Source organism: Zophobas morio, unplaced genomic scaffold (genome assembly GCF_036711695.1).
Source record: "Zophobas morio isolate AGI-343-1 ecotype UQ-CSIRO unplaced genomic scaffold, CSIRO_AGI_Zmor_V1 ptg000010l, whole genome shotgun sequence".
Taxonomy (NCBI): Eukaryota; Metazoa; Arthropoda; class Insecta; order Coleoptera; family Tenebrionidae; genus Zophobas; species Zophobas morio.
In genome coordinates, this window is record NW_026972115.1 from 3,293,369 (window position 1) to 3,321,174 (window position 27,806).

At 30.0% G+C, this 27,806-nt stretch overlaps 1 protein-coding gene across 1 annotated transcript; it reads left to right on the forward strand.

Annotated features, from left to right (window-relative positions):
- The first annotated feature begins 258 nt into the window (after positions 1–258).
- Positions 259–27,785, forward strand: LOC135126152 (terminal nucleotidyltransferase 4B-like). Its single transcript, XM_064051989.1, has 5 exons — positions 259–707; positions 8,758–8,951; positions 15,746–16,323; positions 25,934–26,200; positions 26,322–27,785. Exons 1-5 carry the CDS (start codon positions 382–384, stop codon positions 26,490–26,492), a joined length of 1,536 nt encoding a protein of 511 aa, XP_063908059.1. The 5' UTR covers positions 259–381; the 3' UTR covers positions 26,493–27,785.
- The last annotated feature ends 21 nt before the right edge of the window (positions 27,786–27,806 follow it).

A 27,806-nucleotide genomic window follows, 5' to 3' on the forward strand; every position in this document is an offset into this window, starting at 1 on the left:
ACCTAGCCCGCTTCTAAATCCGAAATAGCCCTGGTGGGCGGCACTCGCCTCCGGGGGCAGCGAAAAATGCGTGAGTCAAGCGTCCTTGAGCCGCCATCGTGTTCGTGTGGTTGACGGGTGACAGCGCGAAAAAGTGACATATTCGTGCGAGGTCGGGGTGACTTGGTGGCTTTTTGTGCTTGTGCTAGCGTTCCGAGTCGATTCGAATTTGGCGCCGCGTCACGCTCTACCGTCCCGCTATCTGGCGAGCATGCGAGGCACCTGTCAGTTCGGTCGTGTGATATGCAGAAGGTGTGACTTTAGCGTGTCTTCGCCGAAATTGATGTAACAAACAGAAATAGCCGCATGGTGATCGGATCATAAACTGTCGCGGTGGTTTGAATGGATCCTTCGATTTCTTGGCTGCAGCCGGAGCAAGAGGGTCCTGCCAAACTTTTGTGGCTTCGAATTTGGCAAACGCAGCAGGAGCTGGACAGCATGAACCTGAAGGACGTCGACAGCGACACGGAGGCCTTCCCGAACGGCTACCCCAACCACATCATCAACGGCAAGACGGACAAGAGCGGCTCCTTCGCGCAGAGGAGACGGAAGGGCGACAATCGCGCCAGCACCAAGATGATGAGCAGACACCCGCAGAAGGTGGTGGGCGAGTTCGGGGGCTGCCCGTGGCGAAGGGACAACTTCCTCTACAGCAAGGGCATCATAGGGTGAGCAGGGGCCCCGGAACGCCGAGTTCTAGACTTTCCCCGATCGCGGTGGACGGGATCGGCCGCCAGAGGGCGCCGCGGTTTGACGTTTCGTAAAGCCGGCTTCACGCGGCCGACGCAAACGCACGAAAAAATTTTCGCGTTTTTTACGACACGAGGAAGGAAATGCCGGCTTTTCCGCCTTAAAAAAAATAGACCGGTTGTACGTGCGTTCTATCAATCGTTGAAATCATTAAACAGTGACGTTGTGGTGCGTTTACAACCACCGATTAATATGTATCGGTAGACGATGCAGAAATGCAATAAAACAACTTTCCGGGTGTGGTAACATAACGAAAAATAGAACTGAAATATTTATTGATCTTCAAAGATTACCTAGAAATGGGAGACCTACTTTGTCACACTATGGGAGCCATTAAACGTCATGAAATGTCTCGGAGTTCGAAAGCTCATTATTGTAATATCGCTGCTCTATAAAAACCGAGTTTAATGACAGGTTGATTACTATACAAAAATAAACTCGTGTTATCAAGCAGTTATCAGTACTGTTTAAGGTCAAGTGCAATGATCCTTTTAAACTATTTCGATTATTATATAAACTGACACTTCGGATTTTAGTTGCATAACAAAAATCACTAAATGTGTTCAGTGACTCTTTAGAAATCGGTTTTAGGAAGACAAGTCGTGAATGCTCCACTTCTTACTTACCGGTAGAGTAATTCATCTCGAATCAAATTATGTTTTAACCTACTTGTTTCAGACTCGACTCATTTAACTTAACTTTTAAATGAGCTCTTACGTTGATCATGCACCAACGAGAAACTAGAACGAGATTTGGAGATGTTCGGTCTACAGTCGTTTCTAGATTTGTGGTTTATTGTTTAATCTGGTTATCCGCTTCACCGCTCATTATAATTGATGGAAATTAAAAAACGTGGAGAGCAATTATCCATTTTTTCTCGCCTGTAATACGTAACGGGGAAACCCGAAAATTCGTTTAAGCTCGACTCCGACGCAGCAGTGGCCGGTATATTGTCGCTCTCACAGGTCTTTTAACCAAATTTTGCTTAATCAGCTGTGAAAATCCAATAAGACTTAAGTTATTTACCTGAACGGTCCGAGCACAACGCAATCACAAACAAACAATAAGTTATTTTCACGTTATAGCATCAGAACCCAAGGGATTATTCGATTTTCGCGGAGGCTGCTACGTTTATTTGGTCCTAATTGGGCGTGAAGATCCAATTATTGTTTTCAGTTTGAGTAAATAGTTAATCAATGAAAAGCGACTTAAACTGATTTTAAATTTTGTTGCAAAATAGTGACCTACATGTTTCCTCATTAGTGGTGAAGTAAATTAAACTAATAATAATAATAATGATAATAAAGTGTGCTATTTGCGTTAATGACCGTTTTGAATTTAAACACCGTCCAAAACTCCATTGTTAATTGCACGTTATCAACGAATAATTATAGTAATAGACGCGGGCATGAAAATCGCCGCCGATGGGTTTCTGTCGGTGTTTCGGCCGCTCGGGGACTAGATTTCATCAGTGCATCGTCATTACGACAAATCGTTGCCTTTAACGTCGAATTCTCGCCGCATAGCTGGCGATGGTTTTAATTTCTTTGATCGTTCGAGCGTGTTCGACGCCGCATTTTTGTTCTGATGTGTACTTTTATTTCCCGGATAAATTCGTAAAGCGATTCATCGTTCGTGGTAATTTTTTATTCCGACTTGTTAACATTTTCGGAAGCCAATGTAAATATAAGCTCGGCCGACGCCTTGGCCTATATCAACCGTCCAGTCGATGCGATTCTTTGTTTCTTAAATAATATCGAGTGGAAAGGTAAGGCGACGAGTGTACGATCTAACGACAGAAAATGCCATAATATTGACCCGTGCTGATTCAAACATTTATGTAACTCGGAAAAATAAAAGTGTTAGTCACGGCTCGAACGGTGCGAGTGGATAGTTTTTATTTTAAAGGGGCTTGAATTTATTGTTAGGTGTTTGAATGGAGCGTGGAGAGGAAAATTTTGGCAGAATTTCCTGAATCTCGTCCAGTCAGATTTATTTTAATTGAAAAGAGGTTACTGGCAAGAAAATTTTCGCCGAAATTAAAAAATTAACTAGGTTGTTCGGGAGTTTAAAATACAAGTGGCAAAATCGATCGAAAATGTATATTTGCCTCGTTTGCACTGTTTTCTCGATTTTACTTGTATTTTTTTAATGAATTTTTTTAACTAATTTGAACGTGCGAATATAAGCAAAAAGAGAAATTTATTTATTGCAAGAGAATTTGATATTTCGATTTTGCTGTGCTCATCTAAGTAAAATTATGTCACATCAAAAAATATATACAGGGTGAATCACTCAGCGCGGTCTTCGATATCTCATTAATTATTAGAAATGGAAAAAAGTCATATATTTTTTATTTCAGTTTTTCAAATAGAACACCCTGTATTTTATTACTGCGTCTCACTCAGTTTTTGTTCTTTTTCTTTCAAATATCCCACAGTAAAGCGTATTTCTTCATTTATCTCTCCACAAAATATTGTAATCCATATTTTAAAAATGACCCTATTAGGTTTTTTTTTTCCAAAAAAAATTCAAGAAAATTAAAATAACGTGGCAACGTCGCATCATAATTTCGAAAGTAATCATTATTATTATTATCTTATTTGTCTACTGTTGCTTTTATTGTGTAAAGAAATTCTCCCAAAACCCGCACCACGATTCACTAAAATTTGTTGAAATACAGGGTGAGTCACTAATATAGTTATCTCATTTTTGTGAAACAGCCTATATACTTACTCTAATTAGTTTTTTGGTAGACTTTATAACAATTCTTTTTCTTTGATTCACAGGTACATTGTTGTGGTTTCAGTTATATTGAATCATATATACAGGATGTTTATAAAAATTCTAATATACCACTTATTGGAATAACTTAATAACGTCGTATCGAGATTTTAAAACATTAAATCCGCTTGTAAGTCCAACTTTTTTTTTAACTAAACACCCTATATATTTTTACATATTTTGATTGACGTCTTCTTAGATTTTACAACCACAGTTTAGTTTTGAAGTTACCACGTTATTCCAATTTTCTTGAAATTTTGTAGGACCATTTTGTAGTGTAAATGAGATTAAATTTTTAATACAGAGTGTTTTTAAAAAAGGTTTTAATAATTAGAATTTTCAAATATCGATATTTCGATTTTTTCAAATAGAACACCTTATATTTTATTTTTTGTTCTTTTTCTTTTTTGCTGAGTATTTTCAAGTTGATATTTACTATGTTGTGTGTTACGCCTTAAAAACAAAACACGCTGTATAGTTTCTTGAAGTGTACACAAAAAAATCAACGTACGGTTATTTTTCAAATCTGTTCCATTTTGTGGTATAAATGAGATTAAATTTTCATATACAGAGTGAATTGTTACAATTTTCAAATATCGATATTTCAGTTTTTCAAATAGAACACCCTGTATTTCATTACTGCGTCTTACTCTATTTTTTGTTCTGTTTCTTTCAAAACTGAAATATCTACTAAAAGTTGAATGTTAAAGTTGGTTGATCTTTTTAAAACTTATTTTTTTTTTAATGAAACACCCTATATAATTTTCTTTTCTTAGACTTTATAATCATTTTGTTTATTGCGAAGCGACGTTGCCATGAAGAAATAAAACAGGTACACGCTTGGTTGGGGTATCAATTAGAATGAATTATATATACAGGGTGTTTATAAAAAATTCTAAAATACTACTTATAACTTGATAACGGCGTATCGAGATTTTAAAACATTAATAAATGCGCTTGTAAATCCAAAGGGGCCAATTACGATATGTAAAAATATATAGAGGGCTCTAATTAAAATATATACAGGGTGACTCACTAAGCGCGCGTTTCTCGATATTTTATTAATTATGAGAAATAGAAAAAGTCTCAGATGGAAGTTGTATGGTTTTGAGGACTATATTCTAAAATTGTATTCACTATACAAACCGTTGTGTTTTTAAGATGTAACACACAACTTATTTTTTTATGAAACACCCCATATATTTTTACAACAGTGTGTCCAAAAAAAAAAATCAACGTACGGTGATTTTTAAAATCCTTGTTCCATTTTGTGGTATAAATGAGATTAAATTTTCATATACAGAGTGAATTGTTACAATTTTCAAATATCGATGTTTCAGTTTTTCAGCTAGAACATTCTATATTTTATTACTGCGTCGTACTCTATTTTTTGTTCTTTTTCTTTCAGAACTGAAATATCTACATTTGAAAATTGTTATGATTATTTTTTTTTACAACACTGTATATTAAAACCAAATTTTGTAAATGACTATTACCTTTTTTTTATGAACTCTTCTTTCCAAAAAAATTCCAAGAAAATTAGAATAACGTGGCAACGTCGCATCAGAATTTCGAAAATAAAACTACAGTTATTAAGTCTAAGAAAAGGTCAGCCAGAATAGGTAAAAAAATATATATTTGAAAAAGTTGTGTGTTACGTCTTAAAAACAGAACACTCTGTATAGTTAAAAATATGTAACACCAGAGTCGGAAATTGTTAATAAAGAATTTAATAAAATCTGAACAAATTTATAAAAAGTAGTGATTTTTAATTACCGAGAAACGTTATTTTTTTAATGAAACACCCTATATATTTGTACATATTTTGATTGACGTCTTCTTAGATTTTACAACCACAGTTTATTTTTGAAACTACGATACGACGTTGCCACGTTATTCCAATTTTCTTGATTTTTTTCAACAACAGGGTGTCCATAAAAAATCAACGTACGGTTATTTTTAAAATTTTTGTTCCATTTTCTGGTATAAATGAGATTAAATTTTCATATACAGAGTGAATTGTTACAATTTTCAAATATCGATGTTTCGGTTTTTCAAATAGAACATCCTGTATTTTATTACTGCGTCTTACTCTATTTTTTTTTTGTTTTTCTTTCAAAACTGAAATATCTACATTTGAAAATTGTTATGATTATTTTTTTACAACACTGTATAGTAAAACCAAATTTTATAAATGACTATTACGTTTTTTTTTTGAACTCTTCTTTCCAAAAAAATTTCAAGAAAATTAGAATAACGTGGCAACGTCGCATCAGAATTTCGAAAATATTAAGTCTGAGAAAAGGTCGGTCAGAATGTGTAAAAATATATAGGGTATTCCATTTGAAAAAACTAAGTTGTGTTATGTCTTAAAAACAGAACACTTTGTATAGTTCAAAATAATTTTAGTATACTACTACTTACTAAATCACCCTATATAATACGGGTAATGTAACACCAAAGTCGGCAATTGTTAATAAGGAATTTCATAAAATCTGAACAAATTTATAAAATATGGTGATTTTTGATTACCGACAAACGTTTGTTTGTCTGTTTGTTGTCCGTCTGTATGTCTGTTGACGATTTAGATCAATTTAAATTGTATTAATTTTCTGATTTCTCTTCTGTTGGTAAAGAATTCTCCCAAAAACCTGTACCACGATTCATTAAAATTCATTAATGTGCAGGGTGAGTCACTAAGAAAATAGAGGGTGGGTGCGTGGGCGGGGCTAGTATTTCATAAGATAAATTTGCGATTAATACTCTATAAAACTAGAAACTCAATGTTTTCCTATCAAATTAAGCCATTTGGAACGGTTTCAAATTTTTTGGAAATTTTTGGAGTCCTTCCCTCGCATTTCTCAGTTATTTGAAGACAAATCGTCAAACATATTTTAGATGCGAAAAATTATCCACAACCCAACTATTTTCCGTTGGGTCAGATCGTCTTTTAACTGTTTCAGACAAAAAAATTTTGGAAATTACGGAAAATTGTTCTCCCTTTTCGCGCTGATTTTCGGAAATAGTTGAAAAATAGTGGAAAATGTCCAAAGTGCCAAAATCAGTTTTATCTTATCAAGTAGTAGCCCCGCCCACCCACCCTCTATTTTGTTGGAAGGTATGTGATTTGCCAAATTCAGTATTATCTTAGCAAGTAATATTTAATTATTGTTTAATAATTTATTTTGCCATTTCAATATATAATATAGTACTTGCTAAGATAAGACTGATTTTGGCAAATCACATACCTTCCAAGAAAATAGAGGGCGGGTGGGCGGAGCTAGTATTTGCTAAGCAAAAAACTAATTTTTGGCAAATGACATACTCCTCTAAGAAAATAGGGGTGGGTGGGCGGGGCTAGTGCTTGCTAAGATAAGACAATTTTTGGCAAATGACATACTTTTTAAGAAAATAGAGGGTGGGTGGGTGGGCGGGGCTAGTATTTCATGAGATAAATTTGCGATGAGTACTCTACAAAACTAGAAGCTCAATGTTTTCCTCTCAAATAAATCCATTTGGTGGAACAGTTTCAAATTTTTTGGAAAGGTAGGGGATTTTTGGAGTCCTTTCCTCGCATTTCTCAGTTATTTGAAGACAAATCGTCAAAAATGTTTTAGATTCGTAATCTGCGAAAAATTATCTATAAGCCATCTATTTTCCGTTGAGTCTTTTAACTGATTAAAAAAAAAATTTGGAAATTACGATAAATGTTTCTCACTTTTCTCGCTAATTTTCGGAAAATAGTTGAAAAATAGTCGAAAATGCCGAAAGTCAGTTTTATCTTCGGGTTCTGTTTTATCTTATCAAATACTATTGCTATCTCATTAACTAATAAATACATAAAAAAGGTTGAATGCTAAAGTTGATTGATCTTTTGGATAACATAACACAAAAATTTTTTTTAGTTGTAAAGAGGGTTTTGTTTTTGAAGCATAATATAAAACTAAAGTTTTTTTATATGAAACACCCTATATATTTTTTTTCTTATTTTTATAACCATTTTTTACTCCGAAGCGACGTTGCCATAAAGAAATAAACAGGTTGACGTTTTGTTGTGGTATCAATTACATTGAATCATAAGTACAGGGTGTCTATAAAAAATTCTAAAATACCACTTATAACTTGATAACATCGTATAGAGATTTTAAAACATTAAGTGCGATTGTCAGTCCAAAGGGGCCAATTACGACTTGAAAAAATATATACAGGGTGAGTCTAAGCGCGCGTTCCTCAATATCTCATTAATCATTTGAAATATAAAAAAATCACAGACCGAAGTTGTACGGTTTTTTGAGGACTATATTCTAAAATGATTATTTTTAACTTTGTACAAAGTGTTGTGTTTTTAAGGTAATATTTTTACATATTTTGATTGACGTCTTAGATTAAATTTTCATATACAGAGTGTTTTTAGAAATAGAACACCCTAGATTTTATTAGAAAAACAGAACACACTGTATAGTTACTACTTGTTCCATGTGTATTTTAACCGTTAACCAAAAATTACCTAATTGATTTAATGATCCAAAAGTCGTCTGAATCATTCATCCCCCACCAAAAAGATGACGTCATCGTGAAAAATTGCTTTGAAATAGTTTCACATTGTAAAATGACATAAAATTAACAGGGACGTTATAAATAATATGCACAATACGTAAATAACACATTTTTTTTAAGTGCATTGTGTGAAGGACCTCAGCTATGTTAAAATATGTATTTAGTCGCATTCAACACTAAAGTTCAACATTATTGCAATAGTTTAAAAGTAGCCTGATATTAAACTTGTTTATAATTATAGTGAACAAAATCTGAGAGAAAATATATTTCATACGTATTAACTCAATGAATTCAGCGTCAATTTGTCGCTCGGAAAAAAATCCAGGTCAATCCCCGAATTCCGAATCCGAAGCATCAGTTCGTTACTCTCGCTTCGAATTTCCGCGTTACGTCCGCACGCCGCGTTACGTCTGCGTGCGCGCATCCGCAAACCCTCCCTTAGTCCGAAAATTTGTTTTTATAGATTCGCGCCCTTATCAGCCGGCATTTTTATCTGTTTCCGACAGTTCGACCTAGAAAACACCGCATCTATTAATAAACCACCCGTTATCCTCACTCCACTTCATGCATAACACAATTAGCGAACTCATTCGCTCGGATCATCTTACTCTTCTCTCTAATTTCCAGTCTGCATCAGGAGATCGAGCACTTCTACGAATACATGAACCACACCAGGACGGAGCACCTGATGCGGAACGACGTCGTCTGCAGGATCAAGCAGATCATCATCTCGAGGTGGCCCGAGGCCCAGGTCGAGGTATTCGGTTCGTACAGGACCGGACTCTACCTGCCGACGAGCGATATAGATTTGGTCGTTATAGGTAATTATCGAATTTTTGAATGGGGCGCGTGCGCGCACGGCCGCCTTGTTGCCATGCGGGGAGAGTTGGGCGCGCAGGCGTTGAGAGAGATGGGCGCGATATGGATTTGTAATATCGGGCGAAGAGAGCAACATCGGGTTTACGGATGGAGATACGAAAAACTTGGGTTCGGTCAAGTGGACTGTGGACCGGTAGTCACGGCGCGCCCACGTGACTACCACATTGTCACTTGATAAACACGCTACTTGTGATTAATTGTTGTTTGTAGCTTATTCAGATACAGGTTTTACGGGGAAAATGAGTTTTTTGTTTCCGGTTGGACGTTTTTTATCAATCAAGGCTAGGAATTGTTTTGTGGACGATATTGATCGATTCGATTATGGAAATCGGTGCAATGGTCGTAGTGATAATGGAGTGTGTATGCCTACGCATTATGCGGTGCGAGCGAAAGGATTTCTAAAGAAAACACATTTTTTGGCATCATTATGCATTCTAAAGGTCGTTGAATATTAAATGTTTTGCTGTAATTATTTTTGACAGGTAATTACGGGTTTCGAGATTAATCTTTCAATGGAACGTAAGCAGATACAATTGCATTGGCATATTTATTTTCTGCTCGTGTAATTTTATCTCGGGGGTTTTTCGATCGTGTACAGTCGGCGAAGAACGGGTTTAATTGGCTGTTGGGGATACTTATGTCACTTTTCTCCAAATTGGCGCTCAATAAAGTGTTCATTTTGTTAAATTAAATTGTTCATTTTTTCATTTCCCTTATTTTTCAGTGTTTCTTTCGATTTTATAGTTTTTCGTTTATTCGTTTTTATTTTCATTTTCTTATTTTTTAATTTTCATTTTCCTTATTTTTCAGTGTTTCTTTCGATTATATTGTTATATTCAATTGTTAGATTTTTCGAAGTTTTCATTTTATACTTTTTCGATTTTCCGTTTTTGATTTTTCAATTTTACAATTTTGCAATTTTTACCAATTTTTATCTTCCGAAAAGGTGGAAAATCGAAAAATTGCAAATCGAAGAACTAAAGAAACGAAAACTAAAAATTGAAAATAAAAATGAATCGAAAAAGGAAAGCCCAAAAATGGTAAAATCAAAATAAAATCCAGTAATTGAAAAATGAAAAAAATTCGAAAATCGTAAAATTGAAAAATTTCAAAAAATATTACGTATTTAAAATTAAAACTAGAAAAATCGAGAAACTGGAAAATCTAAAACTTAAAATCTCCAAAAGTGGGGAAATCGGAAAATTGAAAAATTTTAAAATGAAAAATTGAAATTGAAAAACAAAAAAAAAATTTAAAATTGGAACATTGAAAAATCTAAAAATTGTAAAAATAAAGAAAATGAAAAACAGAAACGAAGAATTACAAATCGAAAATTTAAAGAAGTGAAAAATTAAAAAATCGAAAAATCAAACATTGAAATCTCGAAAAATTTGAAACTGAAAAATTGAAAAAAGGTTAATGAATCGAAAAAAGAAAACCCAAAAATAGTAAAATCAAAAAATAAAATCAAGCAATTGAAAAATGAAAAAATTCGAAAATCGTAAAATTGAAAAAGTGAAAATTTTCAAAAAATATTACGTATTTAAAATTAGAACTAGAGAAAGCGAGAAACTGGGAAATCTAAAACTTAAAATCTCCAAGATTTGGAAAATCGGAAAATTGAAAAATTTGAAATTGAAAAACAAAAAAAAATTAAACCGGAACATTGAAAAATCTACAAATTGTAAAAATAATGAAAATGAAAAACAGAAACGAAGAATTACAAATCGAAAAATTAAACATTGAAATCTCGAAAAATTTTAAACTGAAAAATTGAAAAATGAAAAAATTCGAAAATCGTACAATTGAAAAAGTGAAATATTTCAGAAAATATTACGTATTTAAAATTAAAACTAGAAAAATCGAGAAACTGGAAAATCTAAAACTTAAAATCTCCAAAAGTGGAAAATCGGAAAATTGAAAAATTTGAAAATGAAAAATTGAAATTGAAAAACAAAAAAAAAATATAAAATTGGAACATTGAAAAATCTAAAAATTGTAAAAATAAAGAAAATGAAAAACAGAAACGAAGAATTACAAATCGAAAATTTAAAGAAGTGAAAAATTAAAAAATTTAAAATTCGAAAAATTTAAAATTGAAATCTCGAAAACTTTTAAAACTGCAAAATTGAAAAAAGTTAATGAATCGAAAAAAGAAAACCCAAAAATGGTAAAATCAAAAAATAAAATACAGTAATTGAAAAAGTGAAAAATTTCATATTACGTATTTAAAATTAAAACTACTTAGAAAAATCTAGAAACTGGGAAATCTAAAACTTAAAATTTCCAGAAGTTGGAAAATTGAAAAATCGAAAAATTTTTAAATAAAAATTGAAATTGAAAAACAAAAAAAAAATAAAGTCGGAGCATTGAAAAATCTAAAAATTGTAAAAATAAAGAAAATGAAAAACAGAAACGAAGAATTAAAAATCGAAAATTTAATGAAGTGAAAAATTAAAAAATCGAAAAATTAAACATTGAAATATCCAAAAATTTTAAACTGAAAAATTGAAAAAAAAATTAATGAATCGAAAAAGGAAAGTCCAAAAATGGTAAAATCAAAAAATAAAATCCAGGAAATGAAAAAATTCGAAAATCGTAAAATTGGGAAAGTAAAAAATTAAAAAAAATATTACGTATTTAAAATTAAAACTAGAAAAATCGAAAAATCGAGAAACTGGGAAATCTATAACTTAAAATCTCCAAAAGTGGGGAAATCGGAAAATTGAAAAATTTTAAAATGAAAAATTGAAATTGAAAAACAAAAAAAAATATAAAGTTGGAATCTAAAATTGTAAAAATAAAGAAAATGAAAACAGAAACGAAGAATTATAAATCGAAAATTTAAAGAAATGAAAAATTAAAAAATCGAAAAGTTAAAAATTTAAATCTCGAGAAATTTTAAACTGAAAAATTGAAAAGTCGCAAATCGAAGAACTGAAAAATTGAAAAAAATTAATGAATCGAAAAAGGAAAACCCAAAAATTGTAAAATCAAAAAATAAAATCAGTAATTGGAAAATGAAAGAATCGAAAATCCTAAAATTGAAATCTCGAGAAATTTTAAACTGAAAAATTGAAAAATCGGAAATCGAAGAACTGAAAAATCGAAAAAAAAAATAATGAATCGAAAAACGAAAACCCAAAAATGGTAAAATCAAAAAATAAAATCTAGTAATTGAAAAATCAAAAAATTCGTAAATCGTAAAATTGAAAAAGTGAAAAATTTCAAAATTATTATGCATGAATTTAAAATTAAAACTAGAAAAATTTTAAATCAAATATTAAAGAAACGAAAAATTGAAAAATCGAGAAACTGGAAAATTTAAAAATGAAAACTCGATGAGATGCACTTCGTAAAATTGAAGAAACAAAAAATGAAGAATTAAAAAATTACATTTCGAAAAATTAAAAAAATTGAAACTTAAAAACAAGTAAAATATAAAATTGGAACATCGAAAAATCTAAAGATTGTAAAAATAAAGAAAACAAAACAGAAGCGAAGAATTACAAATGGAAAATTTAAAAACTGAAAATTTTGAACTTAAGAGAAACAAAAAAAATAGAAAATGGAAATCAGAAACGAAAAATTGCAAATCAAAAATTTAAAGAAATGAAAAATTAAAAAAACTAAAAATTGAAAACTTGAGAAATTTTAAACTGAAAAATTGAAAATCGAAGAATTGAAGAAACGATAAATTGAAAATTAAAATTGAAGAAACAAAAAATTGTAAAAACGGAACATTGAAAAATCGAATAAATGAAATAATAAAGAAAACAAAAAAGTGAAAACTCGAAAAACTTTAATCGAAAAATCGCAAAATCTATAAATTGGAAAATTCAAAATTTGGAAAATTTCAAAACTGAAAATTTTGAGCATAAAAGAAACAAAAAAAATGGAAAATGGAAAACAGAAACGAGAAATTTTGAACTGAAAAATTGAAAAGTCGCAAATCGAAAAACTGAAAAATCGAAAAAAAAATCAATCGAAAAGGAAAAACCCAAAAATGGTAAAATGAAAAAATAAAATCCAGTAATTGAAAAATGAAAAAATTCGAAAATCGTAGGATTGAAAAAGTGAAAAAAACCTCAAAAATTACTATGTATTTAAAATTAAAATTAGAAAAATTTTAAATCAAATATTTAAGAAAATGAAAAATTAAAAAATCGGGAAACTGGAAAATCTAAAACTTGAAATCTCCAAAAGTTGGAAAATTGGAAAACTGAAAAATTTAAAAATGAAAACTCATATCGTAAAATTGAAGAAACAAAAAAATGAAAAATTGAAAAATTAGATTTCGAAAAATTAAAAAAAATGAAATTGAAAAACAAAAAAAAATCGGAACATTGAAAAATCTAAAAATTGTAAAAATAGAGAAAATAAAAAACAGAAACAAAGAATTAAAAAATTTAAAAACTGAAAAATCGAAAAAAATTTAATGAATCAAAAAACGAAAACCCAAAAATGGTAAAATCAAAAAATAAAATCTAGTAATTGAAAAATCAAAAAATTCGAAAATCGTAAAATTTGAAAAAGTGAAAATTTTCAAAAATTATTATCATGTATTTAAAATTAAAACTAGAATAATTTTAAATCAAATATTCAAGAAAACGACAAATTGAAAAATCGGAAAACTAAAAAATTTAAAATTGAAAAATTAGATTTCGAAAAATTGAAAAAATTGAAATTGAAAAACAAAAAAATATAAAATTGGAACATTGAAAACTTTAAAAATTGTAAAAATAGGGAAAATAAAAACAGAAACGAAGAATTAAAAAAACTAGAGAATTCGAAAATCGGAAAATTGAAAAAGTGAAAAATTTCAAAAATCATTATCACGTATTTAAAATTAAAACAAGAAAAATTGCAAAGCAAATATTAAAGAAAACGAAAAATTGAAAAATCGAGAAACTGGAAAATCTAAAACTTAAAATCTCCAGAAGTTGGAAAATCGGAAAACTGAAAAATTTTAAAATAAAACTCGGAGAGATGCATATAATAAATTGAAGAAACAAAAAAATGAAAAATTGACATTTAAAAACAAAAAAAGTATGAAATAGGAACATTGAAAAATCTAAAAATTGTAAAAATAAAGAAAATTAAAAATAGAAACGAAGAATTACAAATCGAAAATTTAAATAAGTCAAAAATAAAATATTTGAAAAGAGAAATTTAAACTGAAAAATTGAAAAGTCGCAAATCGAAAAACTGAAGAAACGAAAAATTGAAAAATTACATTTCGAAAAATTGAAAAAATTGAAATTGAAAAACAAAAAACAATAAAATCGGAACATCGCCAAATCTACAAATTGGAAAAGTAAAGAATAATAAACAGAAACGAAAAATTACAAATCGAAAATTTAAAGAAGAAAAATAGTAAAAATTGAAATCTCGAGAAATTTTAAACTGAAAAATCGAAAAGTCGCAAATCGAAGAATTGAAAGATCAAAAAATAAAATTCAGTAATCGAAAAATGAAAAAATTCGAAAATCGCAAAATTGAAAAAGTGAAAAATTTCAAAAATTATTACATGCATTTAAAATTAAAACTAGAAAAATTGCAAAGCAAATATTTAAAAAAAACGAAAAGTTGAAAAATCGAGAAACTGGAAAATCTAAAACTTAAAATCTCCAGAAGTTGGAAAATCGGAAAACTGAGAAATTTAAAAATGAAAACTTGGAGAAACAAAAAAATGAAAAATTGAAATTGAAAAATAAAAAAAATATATGCATAAAATCAAAACATTCAAAAATCGAAATTCTGTAAAAATAAAGAAACGGAAAATTAAAAAATCTAAAAATTAAAAATTGAAAACTCGAGAAATTTTAAGATGAAAAGTTGAAAAGTCGCAAATCTGAAGAAACGAAAAATTGAAAAAATTAAAATTGAAGAACCAAAAAATTGTAAAAACGGAGCATTGAAAAATCGAGTAAATAAAATAATAAAGAAACCAAAAAACCGAAACGAAAAATTGAAAATTCTAAAAATTGAAAAATTCAGAACTTGGAAAATTAAAAACTCAAAAATTTAAACTAAAAAACTCGAAAAGTCACAAATCGAAGAACTAAGGAAACGAAAAACTGAAACAATTAAAATTGAAAACACAAAAAATTATAAAAATGAATCATTGAAAAATCCAATAATTGAAATAATAAAGAAAACAAAAACCGAAACTAAAATTGAAAATTCGACAAACTAAAATCGAAAAATCGCAAAATTCAAAATTTGGAAAATTTAAAAACTGAAAATTTTAAACTTGAAAACTAAAAAAAAATGCAAATCGAAGAACTGAAGAAACAAAAAAAGAAAAAACCTACAGTTTTTACTTTATAGAGGTTATCAAAAAACAATGTCATCTTCGGAATTAATACAATAATGTACCAAAATATGCATTTTTCGTGATAATTAAATCATTTTCAAAATGTCGGTTCAGAAATTAAGTGACAGGACGACAGTGCCATAGCATGACTTGCCTTCATGTGCACCACTTTCGACGTTCGTTGTTACCATTGCTCCAAGAACGAGCATCGAGTCCAGTAAAATCTACTAGAAAATTTATAAAGTGAAACATCGCTCGCATCCGGGTTTCTATAAGAGAATGTTATTGTAATCCGCCATGAATCAAAATATGTAAAATTCGCTTTCAACAACTAGAAAGTAGATTAAAAGAACTGGAAACCTCCATTAACAATCCCCTTTATGAATAAATCCTTTCAAGATCTTTTCCGTTTCGCAGGCAAGTGGTCCAACCTCCCCTTACGAACCCTCGAGCAGGAGTTCCTCGACAAGGGCGTCGCCCAGGAGAACAGCATAAAGGTCCTCGACAAGGCGTCCGTGCCCATCGTCAAGCTGACCGACAAGCAGACTGAGATCAAAGTGGACATTTCTTTTAATATGTCGAACGGTGTCAAGTCCGCCGAACTGATACGGAGTTATATACAGATGTATCCAGTGTTGCCGAAGTTAGTTTACGTTTTAAAACAGTTCCTTTTAGAAAGAGACCTAAACGAAGTGTTTACCGGTGGCATTTCGAGTTACAGTTTAATATTGATGTGCATTAGTTTCCTGCAGTTACACCCGCGCCCGGATACCGGTATGAATTTAGGAGTTTTTCTAATCGAGTTCTTCGAACTGTACGGTAGGAAGTTCAATTACATGCACACGGGAATTCGGATACGAGAAGGAGGGAGGTATATTAGCAAAGAGGAGATGCAAAAGGACATGATCGACGGACATAGACCTAGTTTGTTGTGTATAGAAGACCCGCTCCTGCCGACGAACGATATCGGAAGGAGTAGTTACGGCGTATTGCAGGTAAGAGTGTGCTCGTCCCTTCCGGAAAGTCGGTGACGTCATTGCAAAAACATAGGTAAAATAAGTGGACTGGTATACTTTTCACTGTATCACTGTTATTTAAAAATTTTCTTTGTTTTATTTTCTCAAGTTGTGGTGTGTAACGGAATGTTAGATACCGACATGGTTTGGCATAAAGCAAACTTAAAATTATTTTCTAAGAATAGTTTTAAAATGTATTTAAAACGTGAGATAATGGTATAATTAGAAATAACTCAGTTCAAGGTGGTCTGTTACAGTTTCGTGCTAAAGAATTAAGATATTTAGGAAACCCTGATTGCAATTTTTTTAAAAGTGAGGTTAAGTGTGTTTTGACATTCGATACGGAATTATCGTTTAGGTGCATTTACACTCTTGCTGTTTTTATGAAGCGGCGTTTACGTACAATAAGGGGAGAGGATGATTTAATTGTTGGCATTTTGTCTAAAAAAGACGTACATACATACATAGACGTAATCTGCTTAAAATAAAACTTTATTCAATTAATTTCCACTGCCAACTCTGTAGTATCTACTTGTAGTGGCCGAAATAAAAAATCTAAAAATTGAACTCTCGAGAAATTTTAAACTGAAAAATTGAAAATCGAAGAATTGAAGAAACGATACATTGAAAAATCGAGTAAATGAAAAAATAAAGAAAACAAAAAACCGAAACGAAAAATTGAAAATTCTAAAAATTGAAAAGTTCAAAATTTGGAAAATTTAAAAACTGAAAAATTTAAACTTAAAAACTCGAAAAATTGCAGATATAGAATTTGAAGAAATGAGAAATTAAAAATTTAAAAATTAACTCGAAAAATTTTAAACTGAGAAATAATAATAATAATAATGCTTTATTGACGGAATTTCCCTGAATACAATTACATAAAAATCGTAAAATTGAAAATTTTCAAAAATTGTTACCTATATAACATTAAAACTAGAAAAATTTTAAATTAAATATTAAAGAAAACGAAAACTTGAAAATTCGAGAAACTGAAAAATCTAAAACTTGAAATCTTGGAAAATCGGAAAACTGAGAATTTCAAAATGAAAACTGGGAGAAAATTGAAGAAACAAAAACATTAAAAATTGAAAAATTACATTTCGACAGATTGAAATGAAAAACAAGAAAAATAAAATCGGGACACTAAAAAATCTAAAAATTGTAAAAATAAAGAAAATGAAAAAACAGAAACGAAGAATACAAATCGAAAATTTAAAGAAATGAAAACTTTTAAAAATTGAAAAATTAAAAATTTGGAAAATTTAAAAACTGAAAATTTTGAACTTAAAAGAAACAAAAAAAAATGGAAAATAGAAACGAAAAATTGCAAATCAAAAATTTAGAGAAATGAAAAATTGAAAATCGAAGCTTCAATTCTTCGATAAATTGAAAATTAAAAAAAATTGAAAAATTCAAAATTTGGAAAATCTAAACACCGAAAAATTTAAACTTAAAAACTCAAAAAGTTTCAAACTGAGAAATTGAAAAGTTATAAATGGAGAACTAAGGAAACGAAAAACTAAAATCGAAAAATCGCAAAATACACTGCGTTTCAAATAAAATGCACCACCTAGAAGGAGTAGGCGTAGAATGTTGAAATTTGGTGGAGAAGACTATTGCACGTAGACAAACATTTGATTAAAATTTCAAAGAAAAAATAAAATGTCTAACACAAGAAATGTTAATAATGTGTTAAAATTCCACGTGCACGAATACAAGACTGTATTCTTCTAGGCATGCTTAAAATGAGATGATCTATTGCCTGCTGGGGTATCTCATTCCAGGCATTTTGAATTTGTTGTAGACATTCTTCCAAAGTCTTTGGAGGATGTGGTAAATTGCGCAGCCTTCTATGCATTAAATCCTAAACATTTTCGATTGTTGATAAATCTGGTGATAGGGCAGGCCAGGGTAAGAAGTTGACGTTATTTTCGTCAAACACTCTTTAAGTTAATATGGCCACATGAGGCCACGCATTATCTTGTTCAAAAGATGTTCTTCGACGGTTCGAGAGATAAGGAAAAAGAAATTGATTTAACACGTTAACGATGTAATGCCGGGCATTTAGCGTGCCTGGAATGAACACTAAGGGAGTACTTCAACAGATGTGTATACCATCCCATATCATTACTCCAGGTGTTAGAGCGATATGACATCTCTGTACAAATTCCAGATTTTACCTTTGGCCTCAAGGCCTTCGAACACGTATGCGTCCATCAGAGTGCCACAAACAAGACCTAGACTTGTTCCTAAACATTATGACATTCCACTATTACAGCCATTGCTGCCTGTCTTGGTACCAGTGAAGCCTGGTAGTTTTGTGTTCTTGTGGTAAGGGAAGTTTGCAGTTTGGACGATAAGATCTCAAGCCAAAGGAACGAATTTGGCGGTAGATGGTACTCCTCGGATTCTGTGCCCAATTGCTGTCATCCAGTCCATCCCGACTGATCGTTATGGTTACCAAGGGTACTGAATAACACTTCTTCTTAGCAAATGATCTTCGCGTTCTTGGGTGACTCTGAAACGGTCGGTACCCCTGCGACGCATTTGTAGCTCTTCGTTGTTCCATTCTCGACTTGTTCTTAATATCGTAGAATCCGTTGGGCCGAGTCTTCTGGTGATTTCCCGAAATGGTAAACTAGCCTCATGCATCCCAATCATTCGCCCTCTTTCAATAGGTGTTATCTGTTGAAAATTACCTCGTGTGTGGACTCGTAGCATTTTTGCAAGCACAATAATGACAAATGTCAAGTAAAATTGCAAAAGAATCTTACTCAAGTATCTTTAAAACATAATCAAAAAATTAATAAAAATCGAATAACACTCGGTATATTATCTAAACAAGTAGTAGTTTTTCTTTCAAATTTTAATCAATTGTTTGTCTATATGCAACAGTCTTCTCCACCAAATTTCTACATTCTACGCCTACTCCTTCTAGGTGGTGCATTTTATATGAAACGCAGTGTATATAAATTGAAAAATTCAAAATTTTGAAAATTTAAAAACTGAAAATTTTTAACTTCAAAGAAACAAAAAAAATGGAACAGAGAAACGAAACATTGCAAATCCAAAATTGAAAAATAAAAAATTGAAATCTCGAGAAATTTTGAACTGAAAAATTAAAAAGTCGCAAATCGAAGAACCGAAAAATCGAAAAAAAAATTAATCGAAAAAGGAAAACCAAAAAATGGTGAAATAAAAAAATAAAATGCAGTAATTGACAAATGAAAAAATTCGAAAATAGCAAAATTGAAAAAGTGAAAAATTTCAAAAATTATTACGTATTTAAAATTAAAACTAGAAAAATTTTAAATCAAATATTAAAGAAAACGAAAAATTGAAAATTGGAAAATCTAAAACTTTAAATCTCCAAAAATTGGAACATCGGAAAACTGAGAATTTCAAAATGAAAACTGGGAGAAAATTGAAGAAACAAAAACATTACATTTCCAAAAATTGAAAAAAATGAAATTGAAAAACAAAAAAAATAAAATCGGAACATTTAAAAATCTAAAAATTGTAAAAATGAAGAAAACGAAAAAACAGAAACGAAGAATTACAAATAGAAAATTTAAAGAAATGAAAAATTTTAAAAATTGAAAAATTAAAAATTTGGAAAATTTAAAAACTGAAAAACAAAAAAAATCTAAAGTAGAATCGAAAAATTGCTAATCAAAAATTTAAAGAAATGAAAAATTGAAAATCGGGGAATTGAAGAATCGATAAATTGAAAATTAAGATTGAAAAAACAAAAAATTGTAAAAACGGAACATTGAAAAATCGAGTAAATGAAATAATAAAGAAAACAAAAAGCCGAAACGAAAAATTGAAAATTTTAAAAATTGAAAAATTCAAAATGGAAAATTTAAAAACTGAAAATTTTGACCTTAAAAACTCGAAAAATTGCAGATCTAGAATTTCAAGAAATGAGAAATTAAAAACTGAAAAATTTAAGAATGGAAACTGGAAGAAAATTGAAGAAACAAAAACATTAAAAATTAAAAAATTACATTTCGACAAATTGAAAAAATTGAAATTGAAAAACAAAAATCTAAAAATTGTAAAAATAAAGAAAATGAAAAAACAGAAACGAAGAATACAAATCGAAAATTTAAAGAAATGAAAAATTTTAAAAAATGAAAAATTAAAAATTTGGAAAATTTAGAAACTGAAAATTTTGAACTTAAAAGAAACAAAAAAAAATGGAAAATTGAAACGAAAAATTGCAAATCAAAAATTTAGAGAAATGAAAAATTGAAAATCGAAGAATTGAAGAAACGATAAATTGAAAATTAAGATTGAAGAAGCAAAAAATTGTAAAAACGGAACATTGAAAAATCGAGTAAATGAAATAATAAAGAAAACAAAAAGTCGAAACGAAAAATTGAAAATTTTAAAAATTGAAATATTCAAAATTTGGAAAATTTAAAAACTGAAAATTTTGAACTTAAAAACTCGAAAAATTGCAGATCTAGAATTTGAAGAAATGAGAAATTATAAACTGGAAAATCTAAAACTTGAAATCTCCAAAAGTCGGAAAATCGGAAAACAGAATTTCAAAATGAAAACTCGGAGAAAATTGAAGAAACAAAAACATTAAAAATTAAAAAATTACATTTCGACAAATTAAAAAATAAAAAATTGTAAAAATAAAGAAAATGAAAAAACAGAAACGAAGAATACAAATCGAAAATTTAAAGAAATGAAAAATTTTAAAAATTGAAAAATTAAAAATTTGGAAAATTTAAAAACTGGAAATTTTGAACTTAAAAACTCGAAAAATTGCAGATCTAGAATTTGAAGAAATGAGAAATTAAAAACTGGAAAATCTAAAACTTGAAATCTCCAAAAATTGGAAAATCGGAAAACTGAAAAATTTAAGAATGGAAACTCGGAGAAAATTGAAGAAACAAAAACATTAAAAATTAAAAAATTACATTTCGACAAATTGAAAAAATTGAAAATAAAAAACAAGAAAAATAAACTCGGAACATTAAAAAATCTAAAAAAATTGTAAAAATAAAGAAAATGAAAAAACAGAAACGAAGAATTGAAGAAACGATAAATTGAAAATTAAAATTGAAGAAACAAAAAATTGTAAAAACGGAACATTGAAAAATCGAGTAAATGAAATAATAAAGAAAACAAAAAGCCGAAACGAAAAATTGAAAATTTTTAAAAATTGAAAAATTCAAAATTTGGAAAAATTAAAAACCGAAAAAATTAAACTTAAAAACTCAAAAAGTTTTAAACTGAGATATTGAAAAGTCACAAATCGAAGAACTAAAGACACGAAAAACTGAAAAAACAAAAAATTATAAAAACGAAACATTGAAAAATCAGAACAAAAAATTGAAAACTCGAGAAACTAAAATCGAAAACTCGCAAAATCTATAAATTGAAAAATTCAAAATTTGTAAAATTTAAATACTGAAAATTTTTAACTTCAAAGAAACAAAAAAAAATATGGAACAGAGAAACGAAAAATTGCAAATCCAAAATTGAAAAATTAAAAATTGAAATCTCGAGAAATTTTGAACTGAAAAGTTGAAAAGTCGCAAATCGAAGAACTGAAAAATCGAAAAAAAGTTAATCGAAAAAGGAAAACCAGAAAATGGTGAAATTAAAAAATAAAATCCGGTAATTGACAAATGAAAAAATTAGAAAATAGCAAAATTGAAAAAATGAAGATTTTCAAAAATTATTACGTATTTAAAATTAAAACTAGAAAAATTTTAAATCAAATATTAAAGAATACGAAAAATTGAAATTGAAAAACAAAACAAAAATATATAAAATCGGAACATTGAAAAATTAAAAATTGTGTAAATAAAGAAAATGAAAAACAGAAACGAAGAATTACAAATCGGAAATTTAAAGAAGTGAAAAATTAAAAATTGAAAAGAAGAACTGAAGAAACGAAAAATTGAAAAACAAAAAACCGAAACGAAAATTTGAAAAATCTAAAAATTGAAAAATTCAAAATTTGGAAAATTAAAAAATTTATAAATTAAAAATTAAAAACTCGAAAAATTTTAAACTGAGAAATTGAAAAGTCAAATCGAAAAACTAGGAAACGAAAAACTGAAAAAATTAAAATTGCAAAAACAAAAAATTATAAAAACGAAACGAAAAATTGAAAACTCGAGAAACTAAAATCGAAAAATCGCAAAATCTATAAACTGAAAAATTCAAAATTTGGAAAATTAAAAAACTGATAATTTTTAACTTAAAAGAAACAAAAAAAAATGGAAAATGGAAGACAGAAACAAAAAATTGCAAATCGAAAACTCGAGAAATTTTGAACTAAAAAACTGAAGAAACGATAATTTGAAAAAATTACAATCCTAGAAACGAAAAATCGAATAATTGAAATAATAAACAAAACAAAAATCGAAACGACAAATTGAACAATTAAAAATTGAAAATTCGTGAAACACAAATCGGAAAATTAAAAAACTGAAAAATTTAAACTTAAAAATTCGAAAAATTGCAAATAGAGATGTTTTCAAGTTATCATAGGCATGGTAAATTTTTGATCAAAATGTCTTGGTAAGATAAAACTGATTTTGGCAAATCACATACCCTACAAGAAAGCAAAGGGTGGGTGGGCGGGGTTAGTACTTGCTAAGATAAGACTTATTTTGGCAAATGAGATATCCTCTGAGAAAATAGGGGGCGGGTGGGCGGGCCTAGTCTTTCATAGTAACGTGTTAAATTCCTAAATCTACCCGAAATGTGCAAAATGTGATAAGTTTTTACTTGTGATTTATCATCGCTTTCATATTTTTTTAATTTGCTTATACAGGGTGTCTCAGAAAAATTAATGACTGAGTTGTTAAAACATAAATATCTAATCAGATTTAACTCGTTACTATGAAAATTTGCAATTTAACACCTTTTAAATTTAACAAGTTTTTACAAGTTTACTAGGGGCAAAATCAGTCTTATCGTAGTAAGTACTTTTCTCAGAGTTTATATCATTTGCCAAAATAAGTTTTGCCGTTGAAAATACTAGTCCCGCCCACCCGCCCTCTATTTTCTTAGAAGGTATGGGATCTGCCAAAATCAGTATTATCTGAGTAAGTACTAGCCCCGCCCACCCGCCCCTATTTTATCAGAGGATATGTCATCTGCCAAAATAAGATTTATCTTAACAAGTACTACCCTCTGAGAAAATAAAGGGCGAGTGGGCGGGGCTAGTACTGTTAACACAAGTCTCATTTTGGCAAATAATATATCCTCTGAGAAATAGAGGGCGGGTGGGCGGGCTTAGTACTTGGTAAGATAAGACTGATTGTGGCAAACGATATACCTTCTAAGAAAATAGAGGGCGGGTGGGCGGGCCTAGTACTTGTTAAGATAAAACTAATTTTGGCCCTATTAATCCTTGCAAAAATGTTGATGACGTCATCACAAAATTCCGATTTTTATTAGAGAAAAATACTTGGCCGATTGCCGTCAAATTTTGTATGTATATTACGAATATCATGTAGATAGATTTGCTTATACAAAGTGACTCAAAAAAATTTATGAATCAGTCAGTTTATTTTATTGAATAAATCAAGAATTGCAAAACTAAATACTTTGATATCTTGCACACGTTTTAAAGTTATTGTAAGCATGGTAAATTGTTAATCAAAATATATGTTTATTCCCCCAAAAAAATGATGACGTCATCTCAAAATTTTTCCGAATAAATTCTACCCAAAATGTGATGAGTTTTTACTTGTGATTTATCATTGCATTCATATTTTTTAGATTTGCTTAAACAAGTGGCTCAAAAAAATTAATGAATCAGTCAATTTATTTTATTGATTAAATCAGGAACGGCTCACTCCATTTTTCTAGAAAATTCTGCGAATACAATACTGTTATTTGTCAATTTCCATTTTACACTAAATACAATAAGTCAGTGAAATGGAAAAAGGAGCGGGCGGGGCTAAATTTAGCTTGTTTTTTAGTTTTATGAGCAAGCAGTGGCCCCGCCCACACACTTTTTTCTTAGAGGATATGTCATTCACTAAAATCAATCTTATCTTAGCAGATACTAGCCCCGCCCACACACGCTGCTCTCATTGTAACGATTTTATCTCTTCATATACATAATACAGGAATCACTGAAATGGAGGAGGGGTGGGTGGGCGGGGTGAACTATATTTTTCTTTTGTAAAATGAGAATGGGAACTAATAGAACGTAGGCTGTTAAAAAAATCGTGAATCGTAATTTTTTTGTTATACTATTTATTTGCTATAATATTTATTTTTTATTTCTGAAGAAAAAAATAGAGAACGGGTGGGTGGGCGGGGCTAAGTTTAACTTTTTCCTACGGAACCCCCTCTTCATTCCAGTGATTACTCTTAATATTGTTCATTGTCATTTACCAAAATTTGTGTGTTAAACATGATAGAATCGGTTGAAAATCCTCACACTGACGAAGTAACGTATTTAAAGCCCCCTGACATATTAAAAATTAAAAATTAAAAAACATGATGTCGTTTCGAATTCAAAATTTTCTGTAATCCAACCAGGAAATTTTAGTCCTTTTCTGTAAGGTTTTTCATATATTTTTATAAAAATAAAAATTTTGTTGTGATTTGTACAGACCGAAAAAACGAAAGTTTCTTTCAAGCTAGCTTAATTTTACCGGATATATTCTTTGTTTAACTCATCTAAATACCAAGTTAATTTTGAATGTTATTATTTTAGTCGGTCGCTAATTAACAGGGACCTTGCACGGCCACGTTGCTCGAAACCTTTAGATTAAAATTCGTGTTCAGTGATTTATTATCGAAAACTAATTTAAATCAGCACCGGTTCTTATAAAAATAAAGTAAAAAGAAAACGGTTACCTGCATACTCTAATTAAAAACTATTGTACTCGGACGTGGCTTTCTTTTACTTTGATAATTGTTACAACACACAAAATAATTTTTGTTAGAAAAATTGAATTAAAAAAATGTTTTGTTGTTATCGAAATAAATTTTAGCTGAAGTGGTGCATGGAAACGATAATTTAAACAATTGTTCTACGGCAAATAGTCATAAATTAGCATTAATCAGCCTCGACGCATACCATTATTATCGTTTTCATTGCATTTGAAACCACATTGATTTTATTTGTCTGGACGCTCTATTAAAAAAAAAAAAAAACAAACAGGATACGGAATCATAAAGGTAATCCTTGTTTTCAAGATTCAAGCTTAGCTGAATCATAAAATTATAATCTGATAAAAGTTGATACTCATTTCCGCAGTCGGTTTAAAAATGTATCCATAAAAAATAAATAAACAAAATAATTTGAAACGCTTTGAACGATAATCTAGACCACCGTGTCGTAACACCACAACCGAGAACCTTTGAAATTTGTACCCACCGTTATCAAAAATTAGGATAAGTGCATTTGACGTTTTTATTATATAATTAAGTACCTAGTTGTTATTTATTTCTCTTACGAAAACATAAATTTCTAAGCATTGTTGATGTTGGTTTTATGAGCCAACTATGTCAAACATCACACGACATCATTTCGGATCGATAGTCGCTTTATTACCCAAAATATTTTTAATAAAAACACTCGTTCCAGGTGAAACGGTCCTTCGAATACGCCTACACAGTTCTAACAAATGCCGTCCTCCCCTTATCTTCCCACAGCGTTTGCCAAGAGCACTCGATATTAGGCAGGATAATAAGAGTGACCGACAAAGTGATCCAGTACAGACGGTGGATCGAGAAAACTTTTAGTTTGAAATACTCACCGACTATCCCGAGGCCGAGGCCTCCTCGTTCTTCCCGATCTTTATCGAGTAGCGGTTCAACGTCCAGCGTAGAGGAGAGCGGGGGCAGTTCAGAAGTGAGTGGTTGGGTTAACTTATTTATTTTTATGAAATATAAATACATACTTATCGAGTAGGCGAATAATAGAACTGACGTCACGAATGATTAATGATTGGTGGATGTTTTTGTTATTCTAGGGGTCCGATCCTCCGTCACGTGACATATCACCGAACAACATGCACGTCCAGCGGCACATACCACAGAAAAGTCACCAACAGTGGAGAAATCGGAAATACAAGAATAGCCCTCACAATAATTATAATCAATCAACCACAACAAAGCGTAAAAAACAAACCAAACAATACTGACTTTTTAATTTTTATTGAGTAGGTTAAAAAGCAGCAGGTACGCATGTGTATATGCCTAGTATTCTGCAGTTGCAATTGCAAGATAACGTACAAAAAAAAAATACAAATAGTCACCAAAAACCAAAAAAAGTATAAAACGAATCGATAAGGAAAATGCAATAAAAACCGGGACTTCACTTACAGTTTGTAATAATATAGGAAGTAGTATTGAAATTTCTGTGTTAGTAGCGCCACCTTATATTACTAACGTTCAATTGTTGCAGTCTGGAGAGATACATTAAAAATTCTATGTGTGGTAAACACTGTGTTAGTTTTATTTGCATTTACAGTTACAACTGGGAGTATTTATGGCATATGATGGACTTATAGACGAGATCGATTTAGTTCCCGCGACAATTTTATTTCCTTATTTTACGGCATCACGGATGTTAATTTTACCCTTACGTCTGTTTTTTATGCAATACGTTGTGGTGCAATATTCAACGGTTTTCCTTTTATCTGATAATTTTATTGCGAGCATATCGACCGTATATCAATCACTTTTAACTTCCGGCGATATTTTTAGAGGAAATACTCTTCATTTACAATTTCGTTTCGAATGTGCGTGATTCTGTACATACGTGTAAAGGAAATTGAATTGTAAAAATATTGTGATATAATAGATTAAGTGACGTGGATAATATTCAGAACTGTGGTGGAAATATTAGTGACACCTGACTTTTTAATTTAACGCATTGTACGTTTTTAGTTGGGGGCAGAAACTCGTCAATTCGTCGTTTAGGTTCATAGAAATTCTTAGATTTCCTCTTTAATTGTAAGCAAATCGAAACGTGGTGATCAAGCGAATGAAATTCTTTTGTTCCTTTTGTACATATTAATTTTGTGTTTAATGCAAAAACGCGATATTTGGCCGTTTTAGGTCTAAAAACTGTACGGTTTTTTTGAACGAATGATGCTTTTGTTGGGTTTCTCTTAAAAGGATACAATTTTCGGATATTGAAATTTGTTAAATTTTGACATTTTTATGTGAAGTTGTTAATAGCTAGGTTTAAGTATTTATATTAGCGTATAGTTTTAAGAGAAAGTTGTCGATTTATGTAAACTTATTAAAAATGTTTTCGATTTTTAATAGGAATAGACTTAAGTCAGTTTAAGTACAAAAAGAAAATGTAAAAAAAAGATGTTCATTACAAAAAAGCAAAAAAAAACTTTTGTTACAATGTACGCGCCAAGATTTTTGTAAGCATATATTTATTAAATAACGGTTAAAATATATTTTATATCTTGTGCGCACTAATTTGTTTCATTTCGAGT